At 38.9% G+C, this 21,509-nt stretch overlaps 1 protein-coding gene and 1 pseudogene across 2 annotated transcripts in view; one reads left to right on the top strand and one right to left on the bottom strand.

The window, feature by feature from the left end:
* NOTCH2 (notch receptor 2) overlaps positions 1 to 21,509 on the top strand; it is a 164,448-nt gene that overhangs the window by 76,835 nt on the left and 66,104 nt on the right. For both annotated transcript variants that reach the window (XM_011285094.4, XM_019837710.3), the window contains exon 5: positions 7,315 to 7,437. In XM_011285094.4, coding sequence (XP_011283396.1) covers positions 7,315 to 7,437 — 123 coding nt within the window. The remainder of the gene's footprint in view (positions 1 to 7,314; positions 7,438 to 21,509) is intronic.
* LOC101089284 lies at positions 19,359 to 20,045 on the bottom strand (annotated as a pseudogene).

Raw genomic sequence — 21,509 nt, 5'->3', positions numbered from 1 at the left:
TCTACTTTTTCTTTTCTTTTTCTGTAACACTTATCATCTGCTTAGTATATAATTTGTGCTATATAATTTACCTCATTATGTCTATTGTTTATTGTCTGTCTTCTCTAAATTCTGCTGCTTCTTTCTCTCTTCAGAGTAAAAGCTAGGATCTTTGTTTTTGTTCAGTGATGTACCCCAAGCACCCCGAAACAGTGCCAGGTTCATAATAGGCATTCAAATATTTATTGACCAACTGAGTTTTAGTATAATATCATAGTATTTTGTTGTTGTTTCAAGTTTTTATTTAAATTCTAGTTAGTTAACATATAGGGTAATATTGGTTTCAGGAGTAGAATTCAGTGATTCATCACTTGCGTATGACACCCGGTGCTCATCACAGCAAGTGCCCCTCTTAATACCCATCACCTGTTTAGCCCATCCCTCGCCTACCTCCTTCCATCGAAGGAAACAATCAACAAAAATATAGTATTGAGAATGTAATTTTGATCTCCTCATTTTCTTCCTGGAATTATACTCTCCTTTTGTTCTTGTGTGATATGATACTGGATAAGAAGAATTTTAGAGTACTTTTCAACTCTGAAAGTCAGTGAACCAAGTTGGTGATTATATTCAAATGGTCAAGTTACAGTTCTTTTCCTGCAAAGGACACTACGATTTCTGAGTTGATTTTTAAATTTTTATTATTGAAGTATAGTTGACATACAATGTTGTATTCGTTTCAGGTGTACAACATAGTGATTTGACAATTTTGTGCATTACACACTACTCACCGTGGTAAATGTAGTCACCATCTGTTGCCATACAACATTATGACAGTATCACGGGCTACATTCTCTGTGCTGTACTTTTCACCTCCATGACCTTATTTATTTTATTACTGGAAGTTTGTATGTCTTCATCCCTTTCACCTATTTTGCCCACCCCAACCCCACTTTCTTTCTGGCAATTACCAGTTCTCTGTATTTAAGAGTCTGTTTGTTTTGTTTTTTAGGTCCCACATATAAATGAAATGATATGGTTTTGGTGTTTCTCTGTCTGACTTATTTCACTTAGCGTATACTACCCTCTAGGTCCATCCACGTTGTCAAAAATAGCAAGATTTAATTCCTTTTTATGGTTGAGGAATATGAGTTTAGTATTTTAGTATCATTGTAAGACTCAGAGGGAATTAAAACTGCAAAAACAACTCCTCTTATGTGACAGAGGAAGAAGTGTTTCTCCACAGAGGAAAGAAAAAAGGAATATATTCAAGAGGGAACTAATAGAAACAAACCAAGGAACCATGTTTTTGTCTTCTTGGATGATCATCTGTTAATAATCCAAATCCTTCATGGGCTACCATTAAGTAAGTCTTTAGCAGAAGCCCCGAGGAGGGGCGCTTAGCCAGAATAATTTTAACATAACAACAAAATAGAAAGTAAATTATTGAATCATTGATTCCCAATACTTTTGGGTTAGGACCAGTTAGTGGGGAGAGAATGAGTTAGGCTGGTTTTGGGAAGCAACACAAGTAATCAGAGAACAGTGGGTTGTTTGAATTTATTGGCCATGCCTTGTGAATTTACAGTTGGATTGGCTTGTCCCCAATGTACTTTCCCTTTTTCTTTCTCTCCCACACCTCTCCATTCCTCTATGATTTTTAAAAAATTTCATAAAAAGCTGTCTGATCTGTCTACTCCAAACAATGGAGGTTTATTCCTTATAAACTACCTCTGGACTGCACAGGGTGATCATATGTGATAGCCCTGTATCATTAAAATAAAGCTTAAACACATTTTGTGGTTTTTGTGTCTTCTTTGTTCTTGCTGAGCTTTAAAACTGTTAGAATTAATTCCCTCTTGCATTCTCATACGCCAGGGGCATGTGACTTTCTCTTGGGTATTATACTAATCATACTTTGGCAGGTTTCTCTGGAGCAGATGCAGAAATGATCATACCACTTTCCAGGGTGCATTATTTCAGTTCCAGTTTTAGTTGATGTTCCTGGAAGTCTTTCCTATTCTCCTGTGCTCAGTAGTTTGGACCATACTATCTCCTCAGCTTTCTATCACTTTCTTCCCCCTGTCCACCCCACCTTTTATGTAGAACACCTTTTTATATAGAACTCATGATGTGTCAGAGGCACCTATTTCACTGAAATTCTTTCTTTGTTCCCAGTCCCCACAGGGATTAAAGACCTCCCTAAGGTCTTTTGGCAAACCATATACCTCTGGCACAGCACTTACCAAACTGATTATTTGTTCATCTTTCCCAGTAGACACTCTCATTTTAACTCTTCCTGCCAGTACCCAACTTATTTGTGCCTGGCACAAAATTGAGACCCAATGAATAGTTTTCAAATGACTGAATTGAATGTGATAGAAGAGAGAATTCTTGTATTCCGGAATTAAAAAAATTAAACATATATACTGAATTTATTTCTCTTGAATTACCTTATTAATTTCTCTGACTTTTTTGGTGATCAAGTTTGAAGAGTGGAGATCATTAGGGAGATATCGAGGGAGGCGTGTTGGACCAGCAGCCTGGGAGGGTGGTGGGGCTGGGGGATCCATGGGCTGGTCATGAGCATCAGCAAGCTCATCTCGGCCCATTCAGAGAACGGAAGATGTGTGCCAAGAAAACCCATTGGACAGAGATGGGACCAGTTTGCTTTTGTGACAGATTTCTTCTTGGGAGGTTGGGGGGGGGGGAGGTAGCCCTATAGAATTTGCCTTTGTCCAGGTTTAGATATTCCTGGTTTTTTTCCTCACTCTTTCATCCCTATGGACCAAAGCTGTTCCTGCGGACTTTTAGCCTGGTCTGAGAGAACGCTGGTTGTGTCCTCTTCTCTTCTTTGTGCCTCTCCACAAGCCTTTCCACCATCACACATCCTGGGCTCTGAAAATGGAAAGATATGGATGCTTTCTTGAGAGATGCTGTTCTCTGTGTGGGATGACAAGTTCAGAAGATTCTTTTCTGCTCCCCACCCTTACTGTCATCATTTATCAGTTACGTGGGCCATGGTTTTATAACAGCACAGTCTTAAAATGTTCCTTCTAAGTTTAATTTGTCTTCTTTTGGCCTTTTAAGGATGTGAATTGGCTTTAAGCAGTAGACTCCTTTTAGTATGGTCATGTGAGCCTCTTTGTAAGTCTGTTACACCCATCCCACCCACAGGTCTGGAGACTTGTCTGTTTCCCTTTCCTTTAAAACTTTAAAATATATTTTTAAGAAGTGATTGCACTGTAACTTATTCATATAAGCCTTTCCACTGCCTCCCCTTCTTGGGTAGACTTTCTTACAAGAATTTGCTAGCTGTTTCCAAAAAGAGGTCTGTATCTCTATTTTTAAAGCATAAATCCTGTCTTAACTCTGAAGGAGAACTAATTTGGCTTGAGTTTTCTCAGACATGGGAACTTTTAACCTTAGGTCAGTTTTTCACATTTTTGTAAGGGAACTCTGGGGTCCCTAGACAGCATACTGATTGAAACTGGTTCAGTACTGACTCCTACCTATTAGGCATGTAAACTTGGATAAGTCAGCCATGTGGCCCTCAACTTCTTCATCTGTAACATAAGAGGATTAGAGTAGGTAAGTTCTAAGGGCTGCTTTGATTCTATACATACATAGTAGTATTAATGTGTGTAGATTACTTATTATGCATCAAGCACTGTTTTAAGTGCTTTCCACCTAATAGCTTTATTGAGATATAATTTGTATACAATATAATTTACTCTCTAAAAGTGTACAATTGAGTGGTTTTCAGTGTATTCACAGATGTGTAACCATCACCACAAGTTTAGAGCATCTTTATCACCCCAAAAGAAACCCTGTACCATTAGCACTCATATTGCACTGGCTCCTGATTCTCCCCCAGCACTGGGCAAGTACTAATCTACTTTGTCTCTATCGATTGGTCTGTTCTAGACATTTCATGTGTGATGATTGCATGGTTGGCTTCTTTCACCTAATGTTTTCATGATGTTTTCAGAGTTCACTCATGTTACAGGAGGTATCAGTACTTCATTCCATTCATGGCTGAAAAATTTTCCATTGTACATACAGATTTACCACATTGTTTCCCACTTTTTAAAAATTGAAGTATAATTAACATACAATGTTGTATTAGTTCAGGTGTAAAGCATTGATTCAACAATTCTACACATTACTCAGTGCTCACCACATTTTATTTATCCATTCATCGGTTAATTGACATTTGGGTGACTTCTGCTTTTTTGACTATTATGAATAAGGCCACTGTGAACATTGTTGTACAAGCTTTTGTGTGGACATGTTTTTATTTCTCTTGGGTCTATACTTGCTGGGTGATATGGTAACTCTGTTTCACCTTTTCAGAAACTGCCAGACTATTCCAAAGTGGCTGCACTATTTTCCATCCCAACCAGCAGTTATATGAGGTTGTTACTGTCTGTCAATAACACTTATTATTGTCTGTCTTTTTTTATTACAGCCATCCTAGTTGGTGTGAAATGATATCTCGTTGTTTTGATTGGCATTTCTGTGATGGCTGATGATGTTGAGCATCTTTTCATGTGCTCATTGGCCATTTGTGTATCATATTTGGAGAAATGTCTGTTTAGGTCCTTTACCCATTCTATAATGGGCTATTTGCCTTATTATTATTATATTATTATATTGTATTTATTATTATTATTATTTTATTATTATTTTTTTATTATCATATTTTTTATTATTATATTACTTATATTGTATTTTTATTATTGCTGTAAGAGTTCTTTATATATCCTGGATACAAGTGTCTTATTAGATACATGATTCACAAATATTCTTTCTCATTCTGTGGTCTGTCTTTTCACTTTCTTGATGGTTTCTGTTGAAGCCCAAATGTTTTTAAAGTTTGGCAAACTCCAAACTTTTTATGTTTTCTTTTGTTGCTTGTGCTTTTAGTCATATTTAAGAAAGCTTTGCCTAGCCTGAGTTATAGAGATTCACTCCTGTGTTTTCTTTTGAGAGTCTTAACAGCTTTAACCCTTAAGAGTTTGAGTTGGTGTGGGAAAGGGGTCCAATTTATTCTTTTGTCTGTAGATATTCAGTTGTCCCTGCACATTTACTGAATTAAGGGCAATATATATCTAACTCGTTTACTCTTTATAGTAACCCTTTGAGGTAGGTCCTGTTAATTCCCCCAGGGAGGAAAGAAAGGTCACGTATCTTACCCATGTTCACTCACCTATTGCATGGGCAAACTAGGCAGTTTGGCCTCAGAGGCCATGCTCTAATTACAAATTGACTCTCACTAACCTGCCTTCTTACCTACTTACCTTTGTCAGGGAAGAATAACCTTGAAAATAGTCATAAAAAGAAAACATTTTATTTCTTATATGTTGTGGTTTACTGAAATGCTTCTGCTTTCTTAACCTGTCTGTGGTTGGTGAATTCAGTTAGTTGTAGCACTGGCTAATACAAATTCAGGGTCACAGTTTCAATTCCTAATAGTTTGACGACAAGGGCTTTATCACCTCTCTGACACTGTAGTCAACCGTATTAGTCTTAGTCACCAGACAGATCAACTTAGAGGGAGGATAGCCATTACTAGTTCTAGAATACCACTGGACCACACAAGTTCTAGCAGTGGTGGGCCAGGAGCCCTACTTCCCTCTCACACTCTAAAACTGTATTTTTAAGTTTTCTAAAGAATGTTTCCATTAAGAGCACGAGAGTAGGAGCAAAGACCTCAGGTCTTGTTCAGACACTGCTACTTGGTGGCTCTGCAGATTTGCCCTCACTTTATCTTAATTAGGGGTGGGCTTAAACCAGCATTGTCTGGCCTAGTTCATTTGTAGGACTTTCATATGATTAAACAGATGTGAGTAATATGATAAATTTTTAAAAGTTGGAGTCTATAAAAATTTTCATAGTCTTTCTCAAGCTTGCTTAGTGATTCATCTGCTTGAATGGACTGAGTACCAAATGCCTGGAGAAATAGAATTCTCTTTAGTCAAGCTTTCAATTATCCCCATCTTCTATGAAGTAATTTCCTTTGGTCTCTCGGTAAATTTTTTTTTTTTTCCATTTGGTTTATACCCATTTACATGACTGTCACTTTATTCAGAGAAATCAGCCATGTTGCAGTGTAACAGAACAAATGTCGAATATCACAGTAGCTCGTGGTAGGGATGCATAAAGCAAGATGTGATTGATGTCTGTCCCGCTCACCAGGCTGTAAATAACCCAGAAGCAGGGACACTCTGTCTCTTTTTACTCACAGCTATATCCCCAGTGCCTAGTTTAAGACCCAATAAGTGTTTTGAGTGGGGAAGAGGAACCTTAAGGGACATTTTGAAGAGGCAAATAGTTAGTCATACTATATTTCAAACAGGAGACTGTTCAGTTGAACATTCAGTTTTAAAGCTGGTAGTCTTCTATTTTAATAGCTAAGGGATTTGGCAGCAAGGAGAAAGAAAAGAAAAAGCTCAATATATAAACTACAGAGAAACACACTGTGGGCAGTTAGGATGAAGCTTGGCGTGCTGGTTTCACTTTTCATAAAAGAGAAAAATCAAGAGAAAGGAAATAATGCTGTAAATGTGCAGAGCAGGAGGAAGAATTTGAAAGGCTGGTAAGTTTAATTAGTAATAATGCCATCCCATTTTCGGACAGCTTTTTACATATATAATGTACTCGTGATACGACACTCATAACAACCTAGGAAGACAGGTTGCTCAAGTGGAATCAGCCTCATTTTACAGATGAGGAAGCAAATTCAGAGTTTGTAATTTACCGTGTTCAAAAGCTTGTAGGTAGTGAGATTGGAACTTGACCCATATCTTTAGACTGTGAGCTTAGTATTTTCTTATGTTCCTCATCCCAACCTAGTTTTCCTAGGAAAACTTTTTTCCCCAAGAAAAAAGTAACTGAATTTAAATTTAATTAGGTGATCTTTTATCTGTTCTCCCTATTAATCCAGCATGGAGCAGGGGAAAATCTACTCCCCTCCCCACCCCCCTTTTTTTAAGAACCAGTGAATAGTTGTCCAAGTAGACATTTATCTTCAGTGGGATTTTATTTCATAAAAATACTTTGAAGTACTTGTGAGGTAACTGTGAAGGCATGTCATGTCGTTGGCATAATGAGTCACTTTAACTGTCTAGCTATTCTTGAGGTAAGAGAAGACAGAAGATTGGGGGATTTTTTGTTTGGTGAGTCTGTATGGTGAACAGATACATAGTTGGCCAGCTGCTGGCTGTTGAACTGAAATAATGAAGTAGGTCTGTTCTGATGACCGTGTTCTGTGGAAGAGCTGATCACTTCTGCCTGAGAATTCATTATTTTTTCTTGTTCTTCTGTAACCAGGTTTTGAAGGGATCACCTGTGAGCGGAATATTGATGACTGCCCTAACCACAAGTGTCAGAATGGAGGAGTTTGTGTGGATGGGGTTAATACTTACAACTGCCGCTGCCCCCCTCAGTGGACAGGTATGCACGCTGTGGTGACTCAGTCAGAAGGGGAGGTGGATTGGTGACCAGAGGCAGGCTGCTAGTGAAGTGAGATCTTTTACAAGGCTCTCTGTGCTACATCATTGGGTATAGTGCTAACCCCATATGTTCTCTTATTATGTTCATTTAAAGAAAAATCTTTTTACAGGTATTTATTGGGCAGCTGCTCTGAACTCAGCACCATGCTGAGGTGTTCTGGCAGGTATGAGGGAAGAGCATGACTGACAGACTCTGAGGTCTGGGAAAAGCAGCACATTGCCTGGAACATAGTAGATACTTAATAAATATTTGAGAGGAAGAGAACATAATTAACTATGAAAATATAAATGTTCTTACCACACTTACAAACAAATGGTTACTATCTGAAGTAATGGATGTGTTAACACACATATATGAAATCATCACATTGTATACTCTAAACTTCTACGATGTTATATGTCAACTATAGCTCAGTAAAGCTGGGATAAAACCTACAACTTGTTAAGTTTTGGTGTAGTATCAAAGAATAATCATAATTGTATGAAAAAGCTATTGAAATACTCTTCCTTCTTCCAACTGAAAAGTGAGAATAAGTTATACACACTACAAGAGTTCAGAGCTTATTCATGGACAGAAATCTGTTTCATCTTATTGTCATGTCCTGTAATTATTCAAAGGATAATTGCAGGGCAGGTACTGTTGATGACATTATTATTTAAAAAAAAATTTTTATTTTTAAGCTTATTTATTTTTGACACAGAGAGACAGTGCAAGCGTGAGCAGGGGAGGGGCAGAGAGAGGGGGAGACACAGAATCTGAAGCAGGCTCCAGGCTCTGAGCTGTCAGCACAGAGCTCGCCGCGGGGCTCGAACTCACGAGCTGTGAGATCATGACCTGAGCCGAAGTCGGACATTTAACCAACTGAGCCACCCAGGCTTGATGACATTATTTTTATGACACCCGTCTACATTTCTAATTTTTTTCCTTTTTTGTATCCCCTTTTGCACATACGATAGATTTTTCGGCCTCTGACATTAGAAGAGTAGTCTTGCTTAATTTTATAGCCTCTTGGAAGTGTCTGATGTTGTCTCAGGCAGATTTTCCACTTATTTTTGAAAGTTAAGTGATTTTATGCAGACATTTGGTTCTAATTTCTGTTTACATCTGTTTATCTAACTGAAAGTGGAAACAATTAAGAGCTGATTAAGTGACTAAGAACTGAGCCCTTTTGAGAGAACTTGATGATTTAATGTGGAAACCCAAGAATAAGCTAATGTTATAAGGAAGAAACTCCAGCACCAGGGAGGGATTTTGCCCAGCAAAGAAGTCTTAATGTTGGGTTGCCGCCATTACTACCTGGTATTCTTTAGTGTCCAAATTGCTTTCCCTTATCTGTAGCAGCTAATTATTTAGAGTACTCTTTAGAGCTGTACACTATGAATAGAAAAAGATTGAAAGGGTTTAAAACTTTAATAACATGATTTCCTGGAAGGGCACACATTTTTGCTTTTAATCCCCAGATTGTTCTTTTTAATACTTTTCTACTGGGTTTCCCTAGTATTGGACTTCCTCTAGAATTTCTTCTTGGTGTCTTGATCCTAGGACCTCACTCCCAACCCTCTGCTCTTTCTGTCATATTCTCTCTCCTCTTTAGCTTTTGCCATTTCTCTGGTAGGTTTTTTCAGAGGCCATTTTTTTCAATTCAAAAAAATTACTGTGAAGTAATGATAATAATAACTGGAAAGATTAAAATTTTTCTCTTTTTAATGATCCTTACAGTGATATTGGACAGGATGAGATGCTTGTTGGGAATTTGACCCCATTCTAATAATCTCCTTGCCCTGTGGGAGAGTGTCTCTTTGTTGTATTAGGTACTAAGGCTTCTGATGCCAATAAAGATTAAATGCTATCGTGATTTCATTGCTGATTTTTCTTTGATACTACACTCAGTTTTCTGCTTTGATATTAACTAGGAAGGTGCAATCTTGGGGAAAGCTCTGCCAGTGAAATGATATTTTAATACAATTTCATACCCCAGGATTTTTAAGAAGTACCTCTTTATATGAACATCCTTATAGGATGTTTCTTTCTCCATGTGTGTGTGCATTTTTTTAGAAAGGTTGGCAGAAATGCTGGATAAGTTCACTGTGGCAATATTTATTTCTTTTGATGTGCTGTCATTTAAAGTGACTCTCAGTCTTCGGTTTCCCACCACAGATTTCCTTCCTCTTTTTTTCACTCATGCCAATTCTTTGATTTCTAGTGGCAGCCTTTTTTTTTTTTTTATTTTTTTTTAACACTTACTTATTTTTGAGAGACAGAGACAGTGTGAGCAGGAGAGGGGCAGAGAGAGAGAGAGAGAGAGAGACAGAGAGAGACAGAGAGAGACAGAGAGAGAGAGAGAATCTGAAGCAGGTTCCGGGCTCTGAGCTGTCAGCACAGAGTCTGACGCAGGGCTAGAACTCATGAACCGCGAGATCATGACCTGAGCTGAAGTCGGACACTTAACCGACTGAGCCACCCAGGCGCCCCCAGTGGCAGCCTTGTTGTTTGCTATCCCCATCACTGACAGGGTCAAGTCCAAGGTCCTTCCTCTGTTATATGAATTCCTTCCTGGCCCCAGCCCTGTTTACTTCTCCATTCTTCTCATGCATCCAACAGCGCTTCATACTCCAGCAATAAGAACCGCTTCCAGTTCTCCCACATCTAACCACATCCTATGTCTTCACTCACACAGTTCTTTTTCTACAGCTTTCCCTTCTCCGCTCCTTTCCCTGTAGTCCTCACCAGTTTTGCCTGCCTGGTTTAGGTCAGGTGACTGCCTCCTTCAGGGAATTTTCCATGACCTCCCTCCAGGTTGAGCTAGGTATTCTCTGGGTTCTCTTACTACCCCATACATTTATCGGTGACAGTGCTCACCACATTTGTATTGGCTTTATTAAATGGTTGAGGTGAGGAAGACACTGAGTTACGGGGTGACTGAACTGTTGTTGAGGACACCACTTACTAGAACTCTTTACAGACCTTTGTTCTCAGTAGCATACAGCTGAGCTGTTCACCATCCCAGCCCTCACCTCATTCTGAGAAGAATAAAAAGAAAATTGGGCATCATAGTGTTCCTATTTCTATTGATATCAGAGCTATAAATTCAGATTAATATTTTCTGTTTTATACAAATTAAAGAAATGAATGGGACTGGGCTGGGAGTTAACTAATGTTTGTTAGTAACCAGATACTGTGCTAATTACAGTGTTTTATTTTGTGTGATCTTTGTGATAACTGTATTAGGGGTAGTGTTTATTAAATATGATGATGGATATTTAGAAGGGTTAAACAGTTTACTCAAGGCACATAGTGGTTGGGTTAGAGTTTGAATCTAGACTTGTTGAACTCCAAGTCTGTGCTCAAATCTGTGGTCTTTTTTCTATACAAATTGACTCTATGGGTTGTTTTTTAAAATTTTTTAAAGATTTTGAGACTTTTTATTTTATTTATTTAAAAAATTTAATGTTTTTATTTAGTTTTGAGAGAGAGAGACAGACAGACAAACAGAGTGTGAGCAGGGGAGGGGCAGAGAGAGAGGGAGACACAGAATCCAAAGCAGGCTCCAGGCTCTGAGCTGTCAGCACAGAGCCCAACGTGGGGCTCAAACTCATGAACTGTGAGATCATGACCTGAGCCTGAAGTCAGATGCTCAACTGACTGAGCCACTCAGGTGCTCCTGAGTCTGTTTAATAGACTAAGTTCAATTTACAGTTCTATTATTTTAGAAAATGGTGATTTATTCTTTGATTGTTTTCCATTTTAGAAATTTTTCTGGTTACTTTGAAATTAGAAGTCAATATTGAGTTAATATTTTATTCAGTCTGGTGATTATTATTATTATTATTATTATTATTTTACCGTATCCAAGAGCCTTATTGCAGCTTTGTTCAGAACTCCTCCTATAATTTGTAGCTGTAGTGTTGAAGTATGAACTGTTATTTGATCTGGCTTTTGATGCAATAGTAAAGAAGGGTTGGAGTTATCTACTAGGAGAGGAAATGAAGTTCTAAGTATCTGAAAAAGAATGGATGGGATTAGGGGCGCCTGGGTGGCTCAGTTGCTTATGCATCTGACTCTTGATTTTGGCTCAGGATGAGGTCAGGATCTCATGATTTGTGGGTTCGAGCCCCGTATCACACTCTGTGCTGACAGTGCAGAGCCTGCTTTGAAATTCTTCCCTGTCCTGCATGGCACGGTCTCTCAAAATAAATAAATAAATAAACTTGAAAAAGAATGGATGGGATTACATAGCTGAAGAAATTAGGTATCACTTTGAAATAAAGGAGATTTGTAAATTTGCCATGTTTTTTTAATTATGTTTTTTATTTTAATTCCAGTGCTGTTAACATACAGCATATTAGTTTAAAATTTTTTTTTTAAATGTTTATTTATTTTTGAAATAGAGAGAGACAGAGCATGAGCGGGGGAGGGGCAGAGAGAGAGGGAGACACAGAATCTTAAGAAGGCTCCAGGCTCCGAGCTGTCAGCACAGAGCCTAATGCGGGGCTCCAACTCATGAACTGTGAGATCACGACCTGAGCCTAAGTCGGATGCTTAACTGACTGAGCCACCCAGGTGCCCAGCATTATATTAGTTTTTAATGACAGGAGCCCGATAGGTACTGTGTTGTTTTATAACTGCACAGATGCAGAAGGTTTGGTCTTTTGTAGTAAGTTCTGGGCTTCAAGATGACCAGAAATGTTTTCCAAGTCTTTTCATGGTTTGATTTGGGATAAATGAGTCAGCTTCCTTTTCTTCAGAAGGCTTTATTTGCTATCCATGGAGCTAATATCTCTTAGTTACTTTATTGGGGTATTGGGAGAATAAATGGCTCAATGAAAAGCTTTTTGAGCCTTTCATTTATCATGTAAATTAAATTTCATTTAAATGTAATGGTAAATTACAATTACAACTGTGAATTGTACTTTTCTTGTAAAAAACATTGTAGATCCATGCTGTTTGATACGGTAATCATTAGCCATATTTTGCTGTTGAGGATCTGAAGTGTGACAGTTGAATTGAGATGTGCTACAGCTGTAAAATACCTGATTTTGAATTTTTTAAATAGTTTACTTATTTTAGGGAGAGAGACAGAGACAGAGTGTGGGTGGGGGGAGGGGCAGAGAGCTAGGGAGACACAGAATCTGAAGCAGGCTCCAGGCTCTCCGCTGTCAGCACAGAGCCCGACGTGGGGCTTGAACTCGTGAACCATGAGATCATGACCTGAACCGAAGTCGGATGGTTAACTGACTGAGCCACCCAGGTGCCCCTAAATACCTGATTTTGAAAACTTAGCATGCAAGATAAATGTAAAATGTCTTGCTAATAATGTTTTAAATATTGGTTAGATACCAAAATGATAGTGTTTGGGATATATTGAACTAGATAAAATAAGATACGAAAGTTGGTTTCATTGGTTTCTTTTTCCTTTTTTTAAGTGCTAGCAGAAAATTTTAAATTATATCTGTGTGTTTCATGATACTCCTGTCGGACAGCACTACGTCAGGTGGGAGGGTGTTCTGTAGGCATTACCATTGCTGCTACTGTGCTGGAGCATCATCTCTGATCCGGGGGAGTAGAAGGATAGACTTGCAACTGTCTGCACAGGGGGGGTTGGGTTGGCCTCATCAGAAGAAAGCATGTCGGCCTTGTTCTGGTGTGATTTCCACATCAGTTTGGGACAGAACTGTGTTCTGATCTAGTCTTTTCACCTGACATGGACATCTAGAATAGTATCAGTTTGTACCTTCAAAAGCTACCACTCTTCTGGATGAACTAAAGCCCAGATGAAAGAAAGAAATTGGTGTTGGGGGTTGGGCAAATGGTTTCCTTTTTTATAGGGATTTTATTGTAGAGAGAAGTCTGAGTAGTTGGATATTCCTTTAGGAAATGGAAATAAACCTAAGGATTTGATGAAGCCTGAGCACAAATGTCTTTACTATTACTGTATTTGGCCCCAAGATATCTTATGAGAGAAGTTCTGCTTTGGCAGATATCCACTTAAGAGAAAACAAAGTTATAAAAGGCCCCCAAATTAATTAAAGCAGTGTAGATTAATGTTTTGTCTACATGGATAGCTATTTGGATTTTCTTTTTAAAGGTTCATTTCCTTCAGAATTAAAGTTGCCTCTAGACTCAACTCACAAATTCCTCTCTGGCAACTCTTGGTTTGGGTTCACTCCTAGGGCAGATGTGATTTATTTTCCTGTGCTTGTTATTAACCCAGAAATGTAATTTCAGCTTGGGCTTGGAATAGCGCTCTGGGACGCTAAGCAGAAGTGAACAATGGAAGTTAGGTGGACATGAGTCAAATAAAACCAACCACATTTTCTCTCCACTCTCCTTTTATAACATGATGAGCCCGAAGAGTTGGTTACAATTCCCTTTATTGTTAGTTGCTCCAATTTCAGTAAAAACTTTTGGCATGAATCAGCAAGTACATATTGCCAAAGGTGGTGCGTGAGCTCCTGTGTCTGGGAATGGAGTCTTTTCGTGGCAGTATTTTGATTTTGAATTAGATGTCTCATTTCAGTCTCACCTCTGGTTGGTGACAAGCTGCTCCCTAGGATGAGACTTTTGTCACAACCACTTCTCTGTTTGTTAAATACTGTAGGATTGGAGGGTTTTGGTTGAGAGTGGAAACTATTCGTATCTGGGACTACACAAGTGTTCTCATTTGTATTTTGCATGAGGGAACGGGAACATAAATCTCCCATTTCAGTTTCTCTGCTGTGAACTTGATTGTGAGGACTTGATGAAAGCCTGTTTTCTGGAATTCTCCTTCCCCACCCAATTTCAGTTTTCTGTCAGCTGGGCAGACCGTCAGGGTGCTGACCTGAATCACCCTCGTCCCAAAGGTCTCAGAGTTGATGAGTGGTCATGTTGGTGTGAACAGGGGTGAGTGGTTAGGATAGCCCCCCACAAAATGCAGGAGGCGAGAATGAGGGATTTTTTGTGCCCCGGTGGTCCATGACTCCATGTCCAGCATTGGCTGTCTCCAAGGCTAGATCCATTTTCACTCCATGGCTTTTCAAGCTCCCACAGAATAGTTGTAAGATAGCTTCTATAACATAATTATTGAATATACTGTTATATCCAGTATACTATGCTGGATGCTATAAGAGACACAGAGAAAAAAGAAATCAATTCTTTTAAGAGTGGTCAAATTCACTAGGAAGAAAGAAGAAAGTCTATATGTAACCACAGTAGGAGGTAGAAACTATGAATCAACATGAGTTTGAAAGAAGAGATGGATAGGAATTGGGGGCCATCTAAGTAGTTGGTTGGATGAAGGGGGAAACAGAGCAGAGTTAGCTTCTGTTTTGAATCTGCAGAATGGGAGAATGTGGATTCTACTGACAGAGACAGAAATGGACTAGAGATGCTGGTGAGTTTTCCAAGAGAAAAACACTTAACAGTAAGACCCAGGAGGTCAAAATTAGAGGCAGGGGCTCTAGACTCAGATTTTGAATGTTGCTTTTGTTTGCCCTGGGAATGTTTCAGGTCTGTAAGAGAAGTGTGTGGTGTGAGAACAGAAAGTTTGGATCTAAATTGTGAAAAATGTCCACATTTCAGAAAATGGAGGAGGAAAGGGATCCAAAGAAGGAAGGTGGGGGAGGGGGATGTGTGCCGGTTGGGAAAAGCTTTGCCATGACAGCATCCCTGAGCCAGGGGCTGCATTTTAAGACTGTGCCCTTGACTCAGCTTTGCATGCTTCTTTGGTGGCATCTGTGATATTTTACCACTGTTACTGGTTTATATGCTTACCTCACCTGAGAGACTCTCAGCCTCTGGAGGATGGGGGTGGTCTTACTTATTTTGGCATTCTCAGGACCAATGGTAACAAATAGTAGTTTTTGAATGAATGACCACCAAGACACTGAGATAAGAATGATAACTGCAAAGAGTTAGTAAGCATTTTTGAGGTCATTGGAAATCTTCTAAAATGTAGTTTCAGTATAAAGGAGAGAAGGAAGCCAAATTGCAAGGGGTTAAATTGGGGGGGGGGGGGGGAAGGTGGGTGTGGAGGAGGAGGAAGGGGAAGAGTGGGTGTAGATCACTTACTCAAGAGTTTTGTAAGCTAAAAAGGGGAGAAATGCAGGGCAGTAGCTGTAGGGCACAGAAACTTCATTCATCATTCATTCATTCATTCATTCATTCATTCATTCATGCATTCATATGATAGACCATAGAACCTAGGCTAGACTGAAGTAAGGCAGCTAGAAGGGGGTTGGCTAATGCACTGCATTATTTAGGAGGGCTTGACTCTTACAAGTGTTAGTAGGGGATAATTAGGTGAAATGGTTGTTGGGAATGGGAAAGGAGGGAAATGGGAAGTTATCATCAGAGTTGAAGTATCAAATTTGAGAACTTAGGGTTGGAACAATGAGTGTCTCATAATTAGATCCAAAATGTGAATGTGCTTGTGATATGGAGCAGATATGGAGGCTGTTGGGTTGAGAAAAGTAAGAACTCTTGGCTTAGATGACCTTATTAGTCCTCAACTCAGGTATTTAATTTAATGGGAGATGGGAAGGGAAGGAGTAAGATTTTAAGTCACATGTGTAAGTCATTCAGGGAGGTGGAGATTGGTCTATGAGGACAACAGAAAGATGTGAGATGATTTAAACTATTAGTATTTAGGGGCACCTGGGTGGCTCAGTCGGTTAAGCTTCCGACTTCAGCTTAGGTCATGATCTCACTGTTCATGGGTTCGAGCCCCACATTGGGCTCTGGGCTTGGAGCCTGGAGCCTGCTTCAGATTCTGTGTCTCTCTGTCCCTACCCCCAGGTCATGCTCTGTCTCTCTCTCTCAAAAATAAATAAACATTAAAAAATTTTTTAATAAAAATAAATTATTAGTATTAGTTTTTTTAAATATGCCTGTATAGAAAAATTTGCATACCAATCCGTCTCTACTTTTTAGTGTCAAAAGTGAAACTTTTGCATATACTAATTGCCTCTTCTGTAAGATGAGGAATAAGCATACTTTTAGTTTTATTATATCTTTTTTTCAGTCTCCAGATTTTGTTTATATGATCTGGGATTTAAAAATTCATACTAGGGGCGCCTGGGTGGCTCAGTTGGTTGAGCGTCCAACTTCCGCTCAGGTCATGATCTCACGGTTCGTGAGTTCGAGGTCCGCGTCAGGCTCTGTGCTGACAGCTCAGAGCCTGGAGTCTGCTTCGGATTCTGTGTCTCCCTCTCTCTCTACCCCTCCCCTGCTCAAGCTCTGTGTGTGTCTCTCTCTCTCAAAAATAAATAAACATTAAAAAAATTTTTTTTAATTCATACCATAGTATTGCTGTTGAATTTTAAAATCTTATGCCTTTTCTTTTTTTATTTAAACTCAAATTAGTTAACATATAGTATAGTCTTGGCTTCAGGAGTAGAACCCAGTGATTCATCTCTTACATATGACACCCAGTGCTCATCCCAGAAAGTGCCTTCCTTAATGTCCACCACCCATTTAACTCATCCCCCACTTACCTCACCTCCTGCAACCCTCAGTCTGTTCTCGGTATTTAAGAGTCTCTTATGGTTTGCTTCCTTCCCTGTTTTTATCTTATTTTTTCTTCAATTAAAAATAGAACTACCCTATGGCCCAGCAATTTCACTACTAGGAATTTATCCAGAGGATACAAAAATGCTGATTTGAAGGGGCACGTGCACCCCAAAGTTTATAGCAGCACTATCAACAATAGCCAAATTATGGAAAGAGCCCAAATGTCTATCGACTGATGAATGGATAAAGATGTTGTGTGTGTGTGTGTGTGTGTGTGTGTATACATACACACATAGATACACACACACACACATATACATACAATGGAATACTACTTGGCAATGAAAAAGAATGAAATCTTGCCATTTGCAACAATGTCGGTGGAGCTAGAGTGTATTATTATGCTAAAGGCAGAGAAACAGATATATGACTTCACTCATATGGAATTTGAGAAACAACAGCTAATCATAGGGGAAGGGAAGGAAAAATAACTTATGCATTTTCTTTTAAAATTATTCTTTATATTTACATTGTTTTATAATCTACTTTATAATATTTTAGACTTAATTTTATATGTAACTTGTTTTTTGTTAACTACCAGTACATTTATGTAACAGCCTTTTCATTCCTGGATTCTTTATTTTGGTTTATTTTTTCAGTCAAATGACTACATCTTTGAGTAATTTTTTCCAAATGTTGCATGTTGGCATGTCTTCAGAGCTCTTAGATATTTGAAAAATACCTTTTGATTTAGTTGCCTTCATACACAAATGGCATGTATTCTAGATGTTGAATTCTTGGGTCACAAATCAATCTTAACAGGTTCCTAGACATTGTTCCTTTGCGTTTTGCGAACATTATAGGGATGTCCAATGTCAGACAAGTCATTCTCTCTCCTCCCCCCCCTTTCCCTTTAAAATAAAATCTTTAACTAGCATGGGTCTAGATATACCCCTATTATTTTTTCTCCTAGTACTTTTGCCCTTTGGATCTGCAGACTTAGGGGTATTCTCCCCTCAGAAAAGATTATCTTTTTCATTTTTTTCCCATTTGTATTGTGTCTTCTATTATCTTTAATTAGGTATTCATTCTTTCTCGTAGCTATGATCTTCTCTCTTGATATTTTAATTTTCTTGTTTTTCCTTTGCATTTTATGAGTGCTTCTTAAGCATTTCCTTCATAACATTAATTTATTTTTCTTCATTGTCAGTTTGTCCTTCATTGTCAGCTTCCGACTATGATATTTATTTGAATTGCATTTTTATATTCTTACAATATTAACTTGTTGTATCTAGGTCTTCTCTATTTCTCCCTTTTTCTCAGCCTGTCCTTCTTCATCAGAGTCCAGTGTCCTGTATTATTTTTCATCTCTTTTTAAAACCTACATTTGTCTACATTTATTGAGAATGTAGAGCCAACTCTTTCTAAGATGTATTAATTTCTGGAAGTGAACTTTTTCACAAGTGTGCATCTTCCTCTACATTTACATTCTCCGTCTTTCAGATTGCAGAATGTTTCAGTAGGCCCCATGTTGGTTTTTTCCGTTTTAGTCATTCTGCTCACAGTCACTGCTGCCCATAGAGTTGGTTGATTCTCTTTGGAAGCCCTGCTGCAGTGAGGTGAGGGGCTCTTTATGTAAACTGGTTTAACAGCCCAGCAACCCAAGAAGGTGGTGAGAGAGCTGGAGTGTGGGCCTCCTAGCAGGGGGACTGAAGCTTGGCACCATTCTCCTCTTCTTGTGTGGAGAAGCCTTTGTGCCAGGGGTCAGCTTTCTGAACATCCAGCATTGGCACAGCATCGATTGCTCTCCATACAGGGGCTAACCCTGGGTGCTCTTTGGTGCTGCTGCATCCGGAATTTGCCCCAGATGCACTGCAGACTCTCTCGTTGCTATAGCGGCCACAGGAACCCCAGGACTCCCCAGTGCTTTAAATTGCTATTGACCTGGAGGGGTGAGGTGGAGTTCAGTCCATTCTCCTCACAGCAGCAGAGTGGGCTTTCTGAAACACAAATTGGATCGTGTTGTTTCTTTGCTTAAAATGCTTCAGTGGGTCCTCCTTGTCTTTGGATAGAGCTCCAAGGCTCTGTATGTAGCTCCCTCTCCAGCCATACCTCGCCTGATCCATGCCTTGTAAGTGAACCACACTGACTTTTTTTTCATTCACTCAAATGAGGCATGCTTTCTCTTCTATTCAGACCCATATACATACACTTACTTCTGCCTGAAATACTCCCCACTCTACCCTCTTTCTACACACACTTCCACACACATTCACACTCACAACCCGGTTAACATATAAAATCTCTTTCTTTCCTGTTAACACAATTTAAAGTTTATTCAACTGTATTGCAAGTGTGACCTTAAGGTAGCATCACATGGCATACTTCTGAGTTTATTCCCGAGATATTCTGTTGTACTTATCTCTGTCTGTTTTATAGATCCATGTAGTCTCTGGAGCTAGGGTCATCTGGGTTTGGGTCACAAAGCAGTGAACAAAGGGGTAAAAGAACTTTAGAAATAGTTAAAGCAGGAGATCACTGATCTTCAAATACCAAGAAAACTACTGCCATTTCTGTTAATATTTAGATATAAATTCTTGTTGTAGATGCAACCTTACTTAGGTGGTTCGAAGGGGTAGTTTGTAGGAAAATAGAATGTCAAAAAACATTACACTGCTTTGACATGGGCTGTCATTAAGTCCCATGATTGTAGCTTGCCAATGGAACATACTATCCCCAACTGGACCTTCAAAACGTAGTTCTTCTTTATTCTCCTACTTTATGCCCCCAAGGCAACCTCTATCCGTTAGAACATTTAGCACTCTCTATTATAATTGTGTTTGGTTGTAAAACCCCTATTTGCGGGGTAGAAGCCCCAACTGTTTTGTTTACCAGTATAACCTCAGTGTATATAGGGTCAGGGCCTGGCACATGGTATATATGCATTGATTGAATGAATGAATGAATGAATGAACAAGAACATTAAAAATTTCAGTTGTTGTTGGCCCAACCTTATCTTTCCAAATTCAGGGCTGTTACTGGGTTCTGTCAGAGCCTCTTCTCCCTACTTCCTGAGATACTTTAGTATTTTTCTTTGGTGTAGACCAGGTCTGTACTACATCTGTGAAACCAGCCTAATTGTATGAGAAGATTACATTTGACAACAATATACGTATGTATCACAGAATCTGGTACCTAAAAATTAATAAATATATTTTTACTATTTGAAGTCAGTAGCAGCATTAAGGAATAAAGAAAACATGGATTCTTTGTCTACTTACCTTCATGCAGATGGAGGTAATTAGAAGAGGAGGGGGGGCATCTACTGAAGAGGGCTGACTGGGGTATAGTCTTTAGGGAAATCTTAGGTTTCAGTTGAAGAGGGAAGGTATCTGCCATAGTGTAGAATTACTTTTGAGACAGTTGAAGGATTAGGATCAAAAGGCAAGATGAATTGGGTGTGTCATAAATGGAATGGAGTTCAGCAAATAAGGAGGGGATAGAATGAGAAGCTTGGGTATTGACTGGTTAATGTCAATACAGGGTAATGGAAACTTTGGGAGTATGAATAAAGGTGCAAGGGAGATGATTGGAAAGATGGTTATTATTTTGGCATTAGAATGACCTAAGTAAAATAAGACAGGTCCAGATAAACTTTTGCTTAACAAATACTTTTGAATACTTCTCAAGAAGTATTATTAGCTGGCCACTATGCTAAGTGATGGGGATTCACTGATGAAGTTAATAGCTACCACCCATTTCTTCAGGGAACTTATAGTCTAGTGAGGAACACAGACATAAATCATATACTTAACTATAAAATTTTGAACTGTAATAAATGCTTTCACAAAAAGCAGGGGTTATTAGGAGAGCATATTAACAGGCAGAACTAGTTGATTTGGGGGTAGCCCTGTAATGTCTTTTTGAGCAGGTGACATTTTAGCTATGGACAGTGAGTAAGAATTAGTCTGGGAAAGGTAGAGATGAGAGTGTTCCAGACATGGGGAACACCATATGCAAAGACCCTGAGGAAAGACTGATCATTTTGAGAAATGAAAAAAAAGCCAGAGTGGCTAGAGCTAGTGGTGTTTCCAAAGGAGAGACTAGAGAGATTGGCAGAAAAAAATGGATAGCATTTAGAATTTCATCCTAACTATAATGAAGTCATCAAACCCTTTGTCATCAAAGGATTTGATCAGGCAAATAGTACAATCCATTGTACACATTGAGATCATTCTGGTGATTCTTTAGGAAATATATTGGTCAGGATACAGGGAAACCAGGCTTTTGAGGAGTCCTAGAAAAGCTGATGGTGTCTAGGATTGGGGCAACATTCACTGAGATTCTTGCATTTATCTGTATGTATATCCCCTCCTACCACATTATCCCCTTAGCCACTTGCATACCCCCAGGCCTCTTATACACATTCATGTGTTTGTGTATTAGTGCACATGTTTTCTCATTAGGCAGAACCTGTAGATTCCCGAGTTTATACAGAATGTTTCAACCAGCTCTAGACCCAG

Source organism: Felis catus, chromosome C1 (assembly GCF_018350175.1).
Source record: "Felis catus isolate Fca126 chromosome C1, F.catus_Fca126_mat1.0, whole genome shotgun sequence".
NCBI classification, from domain to species: domain Eukaryota; kingdom Metazoa; phylum Chordata; class Mammalia; order Carnivora; family Felidae; genus Felis; species Felis catus.
The sequence above is the reverse complement of the archived record's forward strand: the minus strand, read 5'-3'. Positions and strand labels throughout refer to the sequence as shown.